Here is a 17337-nt window from a genome sequence, read left to right as displayed (position 1 = left end):
TAAATACTCCGTATGCAGGTGATGAAGGTATATTGCTGCATAAGTAAGGGAAGTTGACGATAGAAAAGTTAAAGTCATCACGTTTATCATATAGCTTGGTTGTTAGATTACCATTAGTGTCTTTTTCAAGTAAAATATCCAAGTATGAAGCAGAAGTGTCGGACTCCGTGGTATCTTTAATCTCAAGCTCACCAGGATATATCGTGTCGACGTAGGAATGGAAATTATCATTGTAATTGACAATACGTCGTCGATATATCTAAATGTCGAGTTGAAGGCCACAGCAAGTGTTTTCTTCTTTTCACGCAAAAGATTTTGCATAAATTCTGCTTCATATGAATATAAAAATAAGTCTGCTAATAACGGAGCGCAATTTGTACCCATGGGAATTCCAATAGATTGTTGGAATACCTGGTCTCCAAAAACCACATAGATATTGTCAATCAGAAACTCAAGCATCTTCTTGATGTCAACTTCAGAGTACTTATGTGTGCAATCAGAATCTGTTTTAACAAAATAATTTTTCAAATGACCAATGACGAGGTAAGTAAACTTACGAGTTCCATTTTTGTTGAAGAAGCAGCTGTCAATGATATCAAAAAGCCTGGATTTTAATTTGTCGTGGGGAATTGTTGTGTATAAAGTAGAAAAGTCGTAAGTTTTTATGCTGTTGATTTTTGTAAAGTCTTGTGATTTCAAATTGTCCAAAAGTTCTTTAGAATTTTTAAGTATCCACATCTGATTTACACCACTTCTTGAATATATAGTTGTACAGTACTCTTGAAGTTTTTCCTTCACTACTGTCAATATTTTAGTGAGAAGTAACGAAAGAGGCTTGGTAGAACATTTACTGGAACCTGCAATGTATCTTTGTTTGTAAGGATTCTTATGAAGTTTCGGAATCCAATATATATAAGGTAGTTCAAATTCATTTTGGCTCTGTGGAATATAAAAAGTATTCAAAATTGACAGGTGATTTTGAAGAATTTCTTCCTTAGAAAGAGAAGTATATGTATAAGTAGGATTACCACTTGTAGAATTAAATCCAAGTTCTTCTAGAATGCAATTTATATAATGAGCCTTACAAACGAAGACAATGTTGTTACCTGCTTTGTCGGCAGGAACCAGTACGTACTGATCGTGTAATCTATCTAATTCTTTTTTCACTTCTGGTTTATTGAACACAGAAGGATAGATGGTTTTCATTTTGCCCCTCAATCTTTTAATACGTGACTTTAACATGGATCTGAAACATTTAATCCATTCTGACAAGGTGTCAATGTCTTCTTTTTCATATCTGGCCCATATATGCTTATATATATATCTCTTATCTCTAATATATTAAGAGATTTGAAAGATCATCAAATAGTCTATTTCATTTTCCAGTTCTTAGGAGGAAAAATTCTGAGAATTATCAACTTTTCTAAACTTGTGTCATGATATTAAGTCTCCTCAAAAGATAAAAAAAAATGTATCATCTGTTTTTAAAATTTGAACCTTCCCTCGGCACTCGGGAACATTGAGCAGTAGGGGATCTTTATCGTTATCGTTCCAAACCCACGGTGATACGGGGTCTCGTTTTTAAAGTCTCATCCGAACACACAGCCTTCAGATCCTGATCTACAATACTTCAAATGATCAAATGGAATATCAATTAACAACATTATTAAAAATGTTTAAATGGATGCTTTCGGCTAAAACTCAGGGAGAGGATGTTGTGAATTAAATGCTAGCTGAATCAATTATTACTTGTCTCTTAAATATTCATAATAAGAACATACTGTTGAAATATCCAGATTTTTGTCTATATTATGTATATATACATTTTCAAGACGTGTCCATTGTTAACTTAAACTAGATATCCATGATATGAAAAATAAATCTGATTCGACTCGCTTTAATTCATAAAATACTGTCAAAGTGCCTTTCTAGGATATTTACCTTCTTGGAAATGAATATCAAGAATTACACAAACAACAAAACTTTGTTATTAAAATTCTTTTTAATCTATCTAGCTTTTACACAATCAATTTAGCCAAAGAAATGTACTTTGTAATTACATGGACTTAACTCAGCAACGAAGAATCGCTTTGATGAATTCCCTATCGGTCCTGAGTGATATGCCCTTGCAGTATTTCCCATGATGCCCAGCGAAGAAAATATTGAGCAGGATTCTGCCTTTGCACTAATCCAGCTGTAGATAGTATCTGCATTTTCAGAGTTTTCGTAATTTCCACATCGTCTAACTCTTTTATGATGACAATCATCACAGGAATTCATGCAGCTGTGAGGGGGATAAGAACAATCTGTGTGCGGACCAGATCTAAAACATTCCGCACAGATCCAGATATGTTCACAACTGTACGGCGGGTACGAACAATTTATCTCTGTCTTTGTTGTGGAACACTGAATGAAACGTGATGTATCATGACAATTTTTCTTTAGTAAAGTGACAAGCTGTTGCACAAGGGTAATATTTAACGATGGATTCTCTTTTTCTACACTATCAATTACGAGATCTTTTCCATGTGCCGTTTTTTTAACTCCCTCACAAACATGTACATGTAAGGTAATCCTTGTATTAGGATTTATAATGACAAGCAGTCTCTCCAAAAATACTTTCTTGAAAGTTTATCGTACAAACGTTGACCAAACTTTGCATAGTCAACATTACCATTTTCAAGTGTAAATTTATCAATGTCCTTGAGTGATTGGTTGTAATATTTGCTTTCTAATTCAAAATCAACCGTTTGCATTTTATTTTGAAACAGTTCAATTCGATAATTCCATTGCTGGGAATGCAATAGAATAACGTTGTCATATCCTTTCAGAGTCAGGTATCCTATTTCTAGTTTTGCAGAAACGAGAAGCAATTTTAATATTCCAAGCATAAATATTCTCATCTTCCCTCTATCATTCTCCGTGCAATTCATTATTGATCTTATAAAACCTTCGCTTCTTGAGCCATTGTCGTACATAAATGCTGCAAACAGTTTCGACCACTATTAAGATAATCTGTCTCATAACTGTGGATAAAAATGTATTTTTGATCAGCATATCCAGACACCGGTAATTGAAATAATTGAGTGAAATGATTGGAAACGGTTTTAATCCTGGCTTCCAGATTTGAATAAACGTTATGAAAACTTGTCCTTTAGATCAATCGAGTGACATCCAAAAATTGCGCATTTACTTGATGAAATCTTCTGTTAATTGTGTCTGTGAGGTTTCGCAGAAATTTGAGTTCAGGAGATTTGTTTGGAGTTGGAGATTTACCAAAAAGAAGTTTACAACAGAAGAAAATTCTTTGATAAAAGGTCACATTCTTTGCCACATTTTTAACAACATTTGTAAAAGCCCCGTTGTTTATATCATCCGTGACAGTTTTAACTGCAAGTAGGGCACTCATTTGCTGGGCTTTGGCATTAGACCATGTCACAGCAATAAAGATGCCGAGAAGAAATACCTTAGACGTTACCTTCATTTTTGTGAAATCTATAATAAAAATAATTATTTTAAGATTTATTTAACTATGCATCACGAATTATATATCTACAATCATTTTTTTATTTTCAAAGTTCATCTGTTTATTGGTATTTTTAGTTCTGAATTTATTAAGAAAATTTTTTCCAAAACAAAAAAGGCAGAAAATATTTTTAAAATACACTTTTTAGAATCTTAAAGATACGGTTGACCGCAAGCAAAATCTTCATGAAAAGTCTCAAATTAGAAACATAAGTCCTAAGAAGAAAGGCTTTAATAACTTATCACAGACCTTTACACTCTGAAATTTGTAAATAAAAAAGAAATTTACTTAATTAAGATTTTTGTAACAATTATGTCATTCCATATCAACTCACCTCGTCGAAACACGTTGATATACTGTCATAGATTGAGAGACTTTTCTTTACATAGTTTTTCTTATCAAACAAGGACAAATATGGCTAATGTATACAGTTTAATACGGTTCATGATAAAGAAAACTTATTCATTTGTAATTCACACGGCAATGCAGAATAGTAAATATAGAGTAGATGTGAAGAACACTAATATTAAATAAGTACAATTAACTGTTTGATTATATGTTAATTTAAAAAAAATTCTCAACGTGATCTTGGAATATAAAAAAAGACGAAAATAGATTAATTGATTGTATGTTGTTTAACGTCCCTCTCGAGAATTTTTCAATCATATGGAGACGTCTAAAATGAAACAAAAGATTCAGTTTTAGACGAAATAAAATTATGTTGAGACTACATTAAATGTAGCATTCATACGCTCTAAGTATGGATAATAATAACATGTGGCTTAACCATCTCGAACGTTGAAAGGACTGTTAACATTTCAATATCAATTGTGCAGTCTTTATGATTCTTTAAAGAAATAAATCTATAAAAGTTATGGTAAACCAGGTGTGTTTGTTATGTATGCAGATTAAGTCCATCGGTAAAGGAGATCGATTGATTGTTCATTTGTTTACGGGTGAAAAGGTTGAATCTGTGCTACGCATGATTCAGTCATAAGGTAGATTTTTGGGTGGTACGTTATTCGAAGTTCGCCGATACATTGCAACAGACTAATTCCCCGCCCCGCCCCACCCTACCCTTCCAGTATCGATGTTGTTCGTATTTACGTTGACTTAAGCTTATCGCTTTTTATTACATCTGTTTCTTTTGTAGAATGATATGAATATCAGAAGTTCAACTAAAGACTGTGCTTTCATTCAAGTCTGTTGCACTCGCGAGCTCATCCTATATAAAGTGTTTTTGATTTTTATTTATCAATAATTTATGTTCGTTTTAACTGGGGAATTCAGAACATAATGAACATTACAATCATAACCTCGCAGTCAGGTTCCTAGCTGCAGATCTGTAGCGTTATGCTTTTACATATATGTGTATTTGACCATAACGCTACAGATCCCGTAAAAAAGGTGCTATTTACTCGCAATAGTTTTGCACACTTTGGGGGAGAATTTCTCCACTTTCATCAAGATCAAGCATTGGTCAATCAACTACCTTTCACATCCTAAGTAATTCTAGACACATCCTGTAGCCAATAAGTATATTTTATCCACCTCCCAACAATTTATAGACGCTTAAAGTGAATTTACAGCAATCTAACAAATTTAATTCAGCGAGATTATCACTTATAGAGAAGGATATAGAGATAACGAACAGTGTTCAATCTCAAAGTCCATTAAACAATATACAAAATAAGAGCAGAGCAGAGACGACTATAAAGGGTTCGATTCGGAGATGGATAAAATATTCATTTCAGCTAAATAATTTGCCTAGAATTAGGAAGTGAAAGGTAGTTGATTGAATGATGCTGGAAAGTGGAGAAATTCTCCCCAAAAGTGCGCTAAAAATATTGCGCCATAGATTGCACTGTTTTTGCATTACGGGATCTGTAGCGTTATGGTTAAAGACAAATATATAAAACCATAAAGCTACAGATCTGTAGCTATCAGTTCCAGTCCTGCAGATTTTACTTTGCAGTGCTGCATCTGTTACAAACTTATACTGTTTGTCGATCATTGCCTCGCACTGTAATGCTTGTGATGCATCAAAGCATTTTTGCTGGCCCTTTACGTGAGCATCACTAAGGAGGAGGAACCCCATTGCAGTCACCATTCCTAGACAGCTTCGACTTTCCATGGATGTGTTCTGCAGGGCTAAATTAAATTTCCAGTTAATACTGAAATGCTTTGTTACAGATAAGTTTAATTGATTAATTATATGTTGGGCCAGAGAATCAGACTTAAATACTAATAGCCAGGGTTTCAGAAACATTAAAATAAAGATTATTCGCAACTATAATCGGGTTTTTCCGACATGTTAAAAACGACAAATTTGTTATGTAATCATACCCTTTGATTAAAATTGAAATACATTATAAGTAATGGCTCCAAAGTTGTTCAAAACTTTATTGAATGTAAGGATAGATCATAAAGTTATACCTAAGAATGGACACTCAAAGTTATGTATCTAAATTGTTAATAAGGAGGAAGCACGGCTACATTTTGCAATGTTTAATTAATCCTATGGCGTTAATACTTTCGAGGTGTTCTTTCGAGCTTGCTTGGAAGGCCGAGAAGACGATGTATACATGTATAAAGAACTTTATTCGGTAATAATCAATATTTGCCCTTGACGGAGAAATATTTTATTACGTTCTTAAACAGGGGGATATATGCTGACTTCAAAACACCTGATTATTTCATAAGCAATGGCGTCATATGTTTGAAATGACGTCACGAAAATGACGTAACTTTAAAATTTCCATGATTTCTACAGAAAAATGTATATTTTACGTCGATATTTTGAGTTAAAATCACCGAGCGCAGGTCTGATCAGGCTTCATATTAATTTTAAGATAATGTGAAGAATGATTATATCAATAAAACGTGTAAATATTGTTCCTGAGCAAACTTGTGCTCTATAAATTTAAAGCTAAAATTGGTGAAATTTTGTCTATTTTGTCCTCTTTATAAAAAATGATATAAAATCGGACTAGTTTGTGACGTCATAAAAACAAAAATTATTAAACTGCTTTGAAACTATAATATGTTAGGTTAATTCATATTTCCAATACAAGTTATAGAATTTAGCATATTTCAAGAATTTTTCAAAATTTGACTTTTGTGGGGGCAAAGATATGCAGTATAAAGCATATAGTTATTTCTCTACCAAAATCTCCAAAGAGTCATTATTTTAGGTGGATATGTAGAGGTTGCAGGTGTTTAGGATTATCGTGTTACTTTTCACAGGCAAAAGGGTCATTTTCAACGCTGAGTAACGACCTGGCTTCATGTTTTTCGACGTTGACAGCTGACTGTGGCCGAGAGTCATTTTTATTTGGGGGTCATTTTTGTCTTAATAACGGCATTTTAATTTTTTTAAATAAAAAAAAGAATATTTCAAGTTTAAATTCTTTAAAACTCTTCTTTATAATCAATTACTGAAAATAAACGACAGATACATGTATGTCTTTAATGAATTCATGAAAATTAAAAAACATTTAAATATATGTAGCAATTATGAAAAAAAAGACACGATTTATATATATATATATATATATATATATATATATATATATATATATATATATATATATATATATATATATATATATATATATATATATATATATATATATATATATATATCCTAAACGATGTTTACTGTTATTAATCACGTTTGTTACAACGCACTTTGAAAAATTACGCACTTTGAAAAATTTTTTCAAAGTGCGTTAAATTTTGGGACCAAGTCAACGCACTTTGAAAAAATAAAATTTCTTTTCAAAGTGCGTTAATAAGGACCATATTAACGCACTTTGAAAAACTGTGTATTGATTTGTCAATATTCCTGCAAATCTTAGGTATGATAAATAATTGAACCTGTTTGATAAGTCTTCTGTGAAGAGGTCACATCAGAATGTGAAAGTGAGCGATTTTGATTTTTCCATACTTAGAAAATTCTTTCTCGCTTAAATGCTTTACTGTACCAAATTTTTTTTCAAGTTTGCATGCATTTTATGTAAACTTAAAGGATGAGGTGACTTGCGGCCCCTCGTATAATGACAAAAAAATTAAATGTCTAAATTTTACTCAAATTTTAGTATGTAACTCATCACTGATAAGTGTACCTTTATAGAATACTATTTTTAACAAAAATAGAAACGTGATTTGAAAGATATAGGTCTTTTATTGGGGTAGGGGTATCATGTTTACATTCAATTCCCATTGCATTTTAACCCCGCCCCACTCTTTGAAGCCCTTAAAATATACGAGCGCATGTAGGTACAATTTTCTCCTTTGACTGGTCACTGTATTTTATTGAAATCCACCTATATGTGAAAGGACAAAATTGTACCTAACTGCGCTCACATGCTATTTTTTAAAAAATTGTAAAATCTAGGTGGCCTTTCCCATTATAAACAGATCGACGGAACTAGATTTTCTGACGTAAGAATGAATTCATATGCTAATCGAGGCACAGGCGATACTTTCTAATTGACCAATCAGCTAAAAGAAATTCGTTACGAGTGAAGACCACAAAAATACTATGGAAACATGCTTGGAATTTTACTGCTTTCCGATATCTATTTATGCATTTGAGTCACAGATTAGACACGGATCTACATATATACCATTTCCGAAACCACAGCAAAATTTATATACAGTTACAAACAACTGAAAGAATTCATGATATGGTTTTGTAGCGTGTTTGGTGAGCAATTCGCTAGGTCTACACGTATTCCCGAGTATCGGTGAATACAAGTTTCATGTGCATTTCTTGTTCTAAAAACCGTAAATGCTGAGGACCGGAAAATCCATGCGTATTATTAAGTATAAACAGCATTGGCTGACCATTATAAAAGTTTGAAATATAGAAAAGGATAACTGGTAAATTGACCTTAACCACGTGTGTGCGATAAAATGTAAACGTAGTAAACCAGCATGTTTTGTTGTTCTGTCATCGGATTGGACAATGACTAAGTGCGAAATAATAACAATAGCCATATAAGGTGTTCTCGGACACGCATGTCCCTCTATTGTACTAAGACCCGCCCATTCTTTTGCCATAAAAGAAAATATTCGCACAAACCTGGCCGAACTTAGCTGTGATAGGGTCTAAAAAATCAAAGATAATGCAGTATTTCTTGTAATTAGAATGTGCCTGAACAATTGAAACTATTCAAAAGGTGTCGTTTTTATTCACTCATGTTTGAAAACTACCAGCATCGTTGTAGATTAAATATAATACGTCGTGGAAAAAGGGACCCCAGATAGCAGTTATGTCACCTCATCCTTTATTGAAAGTTTTCAACGTCATACCAGTTATGTAAACACATATATTTGGGTGTAGCATAGGCATCAGTACCGGAAAGGGGGGTTACATGTAGGCACATAAATATTTTGCAAAGATATACATAATATATACATGTATGCATTAAATATTGGGGCTTACCTGTGGGGTCAACTTTCAATTTGCTACCGACGGCTATGTACAATGTTTAAGAAAAAAAGAGTTGGGATGAGAGACCTTCTACTCGTCTTCTCCTTGTTCTCAATGAGGTTAAATGAGTTCATGTAAATTTAAAAAAGTTTTTCGAAAGATATAATTATTACAATTTGATTTCCTCTATTACTAAAATCTAAGTCTAGAATTTTTATTTTCATTCATATCTTTTTTTCAAAGTGCGTTAAATGCCTCCATGGTAAAAAATTATTATGTGCATTCTTAACGCACTTTGAAAAAATTTTTCAAAGTGCGTTGAGTGTGTCCAAAATTTAACGCACTTTGAAAAATTTTACGCACTTTGAAAAAAAATTTTCAAAGTGCGTTGCCACACACGTTCTTTCTTCAAGAATTCTCTGCTAATTTAAAGCAAATCTTACTACTATCTACTGTCTGCATTTGAAAAATGCACGAATAATATTTTGGAAGTTTTTAGTAACGAATTGTAAGACCGTTGCAGGCTGCGATAAGTTGGTGTCTATTTCCGCGTAATATTTATTTCCGTGTGAATTGCAATATGTTCCTTTTATCGTGGGCAGCATTCCAGATAGAAAACTATATAATGCTTTCTCTCTGTTTATTCCCGAACATTAATATCAACTGACAAGGTAAGTATAAAAAAAAATAATGTGAAACATACTTCTACACTTTAAATACTCCTAGTATAGGCCTTAAGGCCATATGTAAGTTTGAACTTTAGGTCATAGTATTACGTAGTTTACACTTCATTGGGTTCTTCCCTGGAGTTGAAGAGTTCCACTAAACGAAGGATATGTGTGCAATATATTTTTTCTAAGCCTATATATGGATTTGTACACCTCTTCTAAAACAATTTTTGGTGAAAGAAAATCTGGAATTCATGTTTTGTAATTTTTATACATTTTTCTTTGATAAATACAAAATTTCAATTTTCTAAGTTCTGCAAATTATAATAATAGCTGTTGAAGCCGCTTCTTTAAAACCTTAAGCTTCTGGACATTTTTTAAAGTTTTTTAAAATGTCATTTTCAATGACAAATTAAGTCATGAATACAGGGGGGGGGGGGTATATTCGACAAAGGAAATTTTTTCAATATTACCTACAGTCTCTCAGAAAGCTGTAATTTGTATGTTTATGGCCTCTTTTTTAAAAAATATCAAATTTAATATAGGTATTTACTTTTCTTATGAATTCAAATTGAAAATACCCTATTTTCTACATAATTCTGCTAATTACGAGCTGTAAAGTACAGGAAAAGAAAATTGAAAGTGAATATGACGTCATAATGAATCCATACGCGGATCTAGAGGGGGGTCGGGGGGGGGGGTCAAGACCCCCCCATGGAATTTACAAGGTTAAAAAATGTACTAAAGCAAGAAGACCCCCTTGGAAAACGCTGTACACCCTTGGTAAACGGGAATACGTGTGAAATCGGTAAGGAAAGTGAAGGAATTTGGGCAAAGAAGTCATGGACTACCCCCCCCCCCACCCTCAACCCCCCACGAAATAGGTTTTTGACGTTTGGGCGAGTTTAGGTTTTTTTTTTTTTGCTTGTCGAGAAATTTCTTTGACAGGGGTGGACCCCCCCCCCCCCAAAAAATTTCTGGATCCCCGCCTGGGATCTGGCAACAAAAAATAAGTTCAAAGTCATTTACTAGTTCTTATAACATTACGGGGGCCGTCTGGGGTTTTATCGTGTGAAAACTACAATAGCGAAACTCTTTATTTTTATACCATATACAATAAGTTACATTAACTTAAGTGTACATGTAAAGTTTGGGCGAAATCTACCGTCCAGGTATTTTTAAGGGACCGTCTCAAAATATAGGTACATTAACTATAGGATTATGAAGGAAAATGTCAATTTTAAGCACTTTAAAGCAAATTAGATAAATACTACTGTAAAAATAGACTTTTTGTTCAAACTGTAATATATGATGATTGAGTAATACTATATTGTACATTATGTGTAAGAAAAACAAAATTCTACCGTTTTGTTACCAGAGGGGGCATCTCAAAAGGCCAAAAATTAACGAAATTCCGTTTTTATAGAGCATAACATAATATGGCTGGCACAAACGTATTATACGAAATATTAAAAGTATGATGGAGAGATTCTCAAATTTTCATAGCGTACGTTTACTTTTTATCAAATAACATTTTCATTACTCTTTATTTACGAGCTTCAGTTTATGATAACGTCAAAAACACACTATATAACGACGTCAACCTACCTATCAGTTGCAAAATTGGTTAAAAATTACGTTATATAATTACATTTTTGAACCTATAATTTCTTATTTGTTTAATTTTATTAATCAAGTGAAAAGAGTTGCTTTAAAACAGTAAATACGCTTCATTTTAAGATGGTACAGTCGGCCCCCTTAAACGTTTTTTTTGCAAGATGGTTACTCTGTGAATTTTATATGGACTGGTTAAAACATTTTTTCAACATAATTTCAGGATTCACAAAGAATGCAGATCTCTTACAAGTTCCTCCTCCTCGGCATCATCTTAATTGTTGCGCCGTTGTCAAATATCAACGCAGAGTTCAGCAGTGACCTTCGTATAATTATAACTGTCACAAACGATATAAGCCATGGGAAATTTTTAAATGTTGTGAAAAATGTGGCAAAGGATGTTGCCCCCTTTTTTAATATATTCTCCTCCGTTGTAAAACTGATATTTGGCATTTCTTCAACTCCGACCGATTCTCTTGAGCTCAAACTTTTACGAAACCTTTCCGACACAATAAACAGAAGATTTGACCAGGTAGACGCCGAATTTTCTGATGTCACTCGATTGATCCACTGGACAACTTCGCAGACTGTTTATTCAGATCTGGAGGCCAAGATCCATGTTGTTTCCGAACAATTTACTCGAATATTTCAGGTACCACAGTCAGGATATAACGAACAAAAGAATTTATTTCTCCACAGCTATGAGACTGATTATCTTGATAGTGGTTCCAAATTGTTTGCAGCGTTTATGTTCGATAATGGCTTAATTAGTAAAGGTTTGATAAGACCAGCAATGAAGTACACGGAAAATGATAGAGGCAAGATGAGAACATTCATGATTGGCATATTGAAATTGCTTCTTGTTTCGGCAAAACTAGAAATAGGATACCTGACTCTGAAAGGATATGACAACGTTATTCCATTCTATACTCAGCAATGGAACAATCGAATTGGACAGGTTCAAAATAAAATGCAAATGGTTGATTTAGAATTAGAAAACATATATTACAGCCAATCACTCCAGGACATTGATAGATTTACACTTGACAATGTGAATGTTGACTATGCAAATTTTAATATTTACATTTCCAATGTCTTTGTCCGAGATAAAATTAACATTTGTAAATGTAATTGATTTCCTCATGAATGTTTTGGCGCGGTTCCAAAAAAAACCACGTGCAGGGCGGAACAACACCTAGAGAGAAGCAGGCTTGGAGCCCGTGGATTGGCGGAATCAAAGCATGTAAATATAAGGAATAACTGTCAGATTTTTCAAATTCATGAAGATGATCAATGGATTGGCTTGTGTGATAATTTTATGCATAAACGCCTTCGGCGTTTATGCAAATTATCACACAAGCCAATCCATTGATCACTTCATGAATTCGAAAAATAAGACAGTTATTCCTTAAGTCAGCGTTTGTACGATAAACTTTCAACGAAATATTTCTGGCGGGATTGGCTTGTCATAGTACACGAACATGCACGCGGTGTATATTCACACTCCCATGTCTGCAAAGGAATAATGAAAACAGCTCACGGAAAGGATATCGTGATTGATAGCGTCCAAAAAGATAAACCATATTTAAATATTACCGTTGCTGAACTCCTATACAAGTCTTTACAGAAAACGTGCCAAAACACAGCAGAATACATTCCATGTGCACAGGTAGATCATTGTTCGTACCCTTACTACAGTTGTGGTGGCTCCAGTACTTGTTATGATTACCTAACCGGGAGCAGACCATGTCGAAGAATAAAACGCTGTGGAAGTTATGAGAATTCTAAAAATGCAGACACTATCTACAGTTGGTTCAGTGCAAACGCCGTATCTTGTTCTGCATTTTCTTCTTTGGGAATCATGCCGATTGGTCAAAGAGCATATCATGCAGGCCCTACAGGGACTGGAAATTCATCAAGCCGATTTTTTCTTGGAGATTTAAGTCCATGTAATTACAAAGTACATTTCTTTGACTAAATTATAATAATTTTAATAAAAAAAATAACAACATACAAAGCATTTTCATAATTCAGTTTTCTAATTCCAATTTGCCTCATGATATGTACATGTACAAGGCTATTGAATGACAGTTATAATTTCATGTTATCTCGCTTTAAATAAAAATCACAAGAATAATATGGCAAACCTCTCTTTAGCTCACACTGAGCCGAAGGCTCAAGTGAGCTTTTCTGATCAAAATTCGTCCGCTGTCTGTCGTTGTTGTTAACTTTTCACATTTTCATCTTCTTCTCAAGAACCACTTGGCCAATTTCAAACAAACTTTCCACAAATTATAAAGGGGATTCAAGTTTGTTCAAATGAAGGGCCAAGCCCTAGGCTCTAAGGTGGAGATAATAATGAATTAATGAAAAATTAATGGTATCTTTTTAAAAATTTTCTTCTCCAGAACCATTGGGCTAGGAAAGATGAAACTCGTGTGGATGCACCCACAGGTAGTGTGGATACAAATTTGTTCAAGTCATGACCCCCGGGGAAGGACGGGGCCACAATGGTTGATCTAAGTTTTACATAGAAATATATAGGAAAATCTTTAAAAATCTTCTCCAGAACCACTTGGCCAGGAAAGATAAATCTCACGTGGAAGCATCCACAGGTAGTGTAGATATGTTTGTTCAAATCATGACCCCCGGAGGTGGGATGGGGCCACTTCATAGAATATGGCGGCATGAAGCCTCATAGTTCATGTTCTCATGAATTTTCAAAAACTAAATTCATTTCTGTATTATGAATGCAATTTTGAGTTCAGGTTCATAGTTGGAGAAAACAGAAAGTATGCAAATACTAGATGCTGTCATGAGACAGTAATACCCGCACTAAGGTGTTTGCCTCTAAATGCACACTCCTCTAAAATTGGGCTTTACCAAGGAAAAAGTCAATATAATTCAATAATTTACATAATAGGGCCTCCATGTATTCATCAAATTGAGCATAATATTCTCAAGTGAACATGTGACCCATGGGCCTCGATCTTATAGGTACATGTATTTCATATTCGTAATTCATTACCAGTCTGAAATTAAACAACAGAATTCAATTAATGATGTAAATTAGGTTTGAAACAAGGGGGGGGGGGGGGGTAAATTTTTGGCCCATAATTGTTGGAACTTTTTAAATCTATTTTCTCATATAGATCAACAAAAAATATTATTCAAATTAGTGTAAAGCGTTTTTGATGATTTTTTTCAAAATGTACAAACTTTTTTTATACTTGATTAGGCAGAAACACCTTGAAAGCTGCCATATACCATGTATACCCAATCAATTTAGTCAACCCCCACCCCTCTCCCATCAACACACACACACACACACACACACAAACAAACCATATTTTCCTGTTTTTGGAAATAGGCCTAGATGGCAAAGTTAAGATAAAACATCTTTAATTTGTAAATAATAATTTTGAATTTGTTCTTATACTGTAAATGTATTTGAAGACCTGCATCACATTGGACTAGCGTCACGTACCTAACTTAAGTACTAGTTAAGGTCTTCCGTCTTCACGGAAGACCTTCTAGTGATTCTACTGTTTCTTATTATTATTATTATTTTTATTTTTTTCCCCAAAATTTTGTGCAGGCGATTTCTCGAAAACTGTTCAGTGGTTTTCAATGAAACTTTCAGGAATTATGCGTCATTATATGAAGTTGTGGCATGACAAGGAAAATTTGGAATACTCACCTTCGGTTCCAAGATATTGACAGTTTTCTGATTTCAAAACGGATTTTTGTTCCCCCTTTTTTTCAAAAATGGCTTAAGATTTTAACTGGAGACTTATTAGAGATGATAGATGATCACTTCTAGATTTGCGGAATCACCTTTTTGTGCGTCGTTACTACTTCCGGTTGCTATTGGAAGCGAAATTAAAAAGTCCGTATTTTCTAACTTTTTTGTTTTTCAATATTTTTCATTTATTTTTGGAATGCTAATAGAAACCTTTCTTTTAATGCTTACTGTATCATTTGTTTGAATATTGATAAATTCAAACTCTAGATATTAACATTTAAAAATCTGAAGCGGGTCCAAAATGGCGGCTGTCTCTGTCATTTCCGACATTTCGCAATTCAGGGTTTACGAAGTCAGCCGAGCGTTTGCTTGAATGAAAGTAAAATAGGATAAATGAAATGTAAAGGAATACTTGGATTCTCACGTCGTTGTTACGTTATAATTCTGTGTCAAACTATGGTTTAATCCTTGGTCGTCTGAAACGTCTTCTATAATTGGTTTTGGCTGGTTCTCAAAGTAGAAAAAGAAAAGACTAAATGTGCAAATGAAATACGATACCTAGTATCTTTTGTTTCGGAAAATTAGATTTTAAATCATAGGTATAAGTAATAGTTTTTAAGAAACAATATGGATGTACATAGTAAGTATTAAACGTAACCACTGTTTTGCTCATGCAGACTTGTGTCATATTCAACTAATAGAAAAGAAAAAAAATAAGAAAATCATTTTTCAAAATATCGTTGAATGGAGTTCATATTAACTTTCTTGTCTCAAAGATCTGATTTAAATTATTGAACATAAATGGTATCTGATTCCCTGACTGTAGTAGGCATGCTTTTATCAATATATGTATGTTCTTAGTGGGGATGAACAGGAAATTTAAAAAAAAAAAAAGGTAAAAAGTTTACCAGATTCACTGATTTAGTTTTATTTATCTATATACGATATGGAATGTGTAAGTATGCTAAATATACTTTCTTAACCTTGAAATTTAAGCTATAAGAACATTCTTGTTTCATTTCCATCGAAGCTATCGCACCTATTTCATGGAACATTCCAAAGAAAAAAGCGCGAAGATTTACTCGTGCTGTTTGACACAAAATTATGAATAGTGACCTGCCTTTCATTATTCGAAAACAAATGTACTGTTGCAGAAGTATATACAAGTACATTTAGAGGTTTGGTTCTTATAGAGTAATAGTAAGCGGTTTGGATTTTCATGGTAACGACCCGGGTTCAATGCCCTTTGTTTTCATAACAAATTTTATCACTTTTTTCAGCTCAATTCTGCGGGGTTTTTTTCAGAATCGGACGGAAGACCTCTCGTTGCTTGCAACGAGTTTCTTTTCTAGTTTTACCATTATCATTTTTAGATAGCACTGCACGTGCAGTACTAGGCGTAGTGTTGTGTACACATCATTGCATGTATGTCAGTAGGAATTATTTCGTGTTTTAATTGGATTATATTTCATGAAGTTGGAGCTATGGCAGTCGGTAAGTACACGTTTTGGTATAGATTTGGGTAAAATAGTCTGAAATGCAACTGGTTAGGTTAAAGTTTAAAGGATCAAAGGTCATCCGATGCTGCAATAAGACGAATTTCACATTCTAAAGAGTTATCGCCCGTTATCGACTTTACATTCAGTTACAAGATACAGAATTTTTTTTTCTGGGAGGGAGGGGGGATTTCCAGACCAGAATTTCCTGAGAAGCAAATAAAAGGAGAAGTTATGGTGGTGTCTGTTTTCTAGGATGGAGGGCATCCAAAGTCTTTTTTATATTATAGTCCTGCAAATTGGGGGGGGGGATCTCAAGATACAAAACAGTAATGGCAAATGATCATGTGACTCCTAAATAGTAGGAAACTTTTTCCATTTGACCATACATAATTTTGCGTTTTTTTGTGTTATTATGTTATGTAAATTTAATGGTATAAAGGTTTTGAACCCCCTGGTGGTCATCCCCACTCTCTTAATGATTCTAACTGGAAATGTTCACAATATGACTGCATTAAATGAAATAAAAGTGCATCAATGATAAGATTGCTTGACATTTCATTCATCAACCTATCCTCCTAGAATTAGGAATGAAAATCATTCAAAGAGATGGACCACATTAAAGTATTTGTATATAGGCTATTAACATATTTTTTTTAAAATGTAAAACAAGCAGTAGTTTGCATACATGTCATGAATAAATAGGGGTCTGGGATGGGGTGAGGGGAAGGATCGAGTTCCTGTCTCTTTACGTCTTAATGGTTGAAAACTCCTAAAATGAATGTTGACCTCAAATCTGACTTGTCCTCATTATTTTTCAAGTGGTGATGTCTCCATTTGAGTTAAAA

General features: G+C 33.6%; 1 protein-coding gene across 1 annotated transcript; it reads left to right on the top strand.

The window, feature by feature from the left end:
- Positions 1-9570: 9570 nt before the first annotated feature.
- LOC134250812 (uncharacterized) lies at positions 9571-13326 on the top strand. The gene is made up of 3 exons (XM_062733154.1): positions 9571-9637; positions 11472-12341; positions 12666-13326. The coding sequence occupies exons 2-3, from the start codon at positions 11484-11486 to the stop codon at positions 13224-13226; spliced, it is 1419 nt and encodes a 472-aa protein (XP_062589138.1). The 5' UTR covers positions 9571-9637; positions 11472-11483; the 3' UTR covers positions 13227-13326.
- The last annotated feature ends 4011 nt before the right edge of the window (positions 13327-17337 follow it).

Source organism: Saccostrea cucullata, unplaced genomic scaffold (genome assembly GCF_032062105.1).
Source record: "Saccostrea cucullata isolate Sc308-1 unplaced genomic scaffold, CSIRO_AGI_Scuc_v1 ctg1748, whole genome shotgun sequence".
Lineage (NCBI taxonomy): Eukaryota > Metazoa > Mollusca > Bivalvia > Ostreida > Ostreidae > Saccostrea > Saccostrea cuccullata.
Note: the sequence above shows the minus strand (reverse complement) of the source record. Positions and strands in the feature narration are given on the sequence as shown.

Excerpts from the sequence above, each read along its gene's own strand:
- LOC134250812 (XM_062733154.1), top strand. The coding sequence starts at position 11,484 with ATGCAGATCTCTTACAAGTTCCTCCTCCTCGGCATCATCTTAATTGTT. Across the intron at positions 12,342-12,665 it reads TTAATATTTACATTTCCAAT|CGTTTGTACGATAAACTTTC; the intron begins GTCTTTGTCCGA and ends TCCTTAAGTCAG.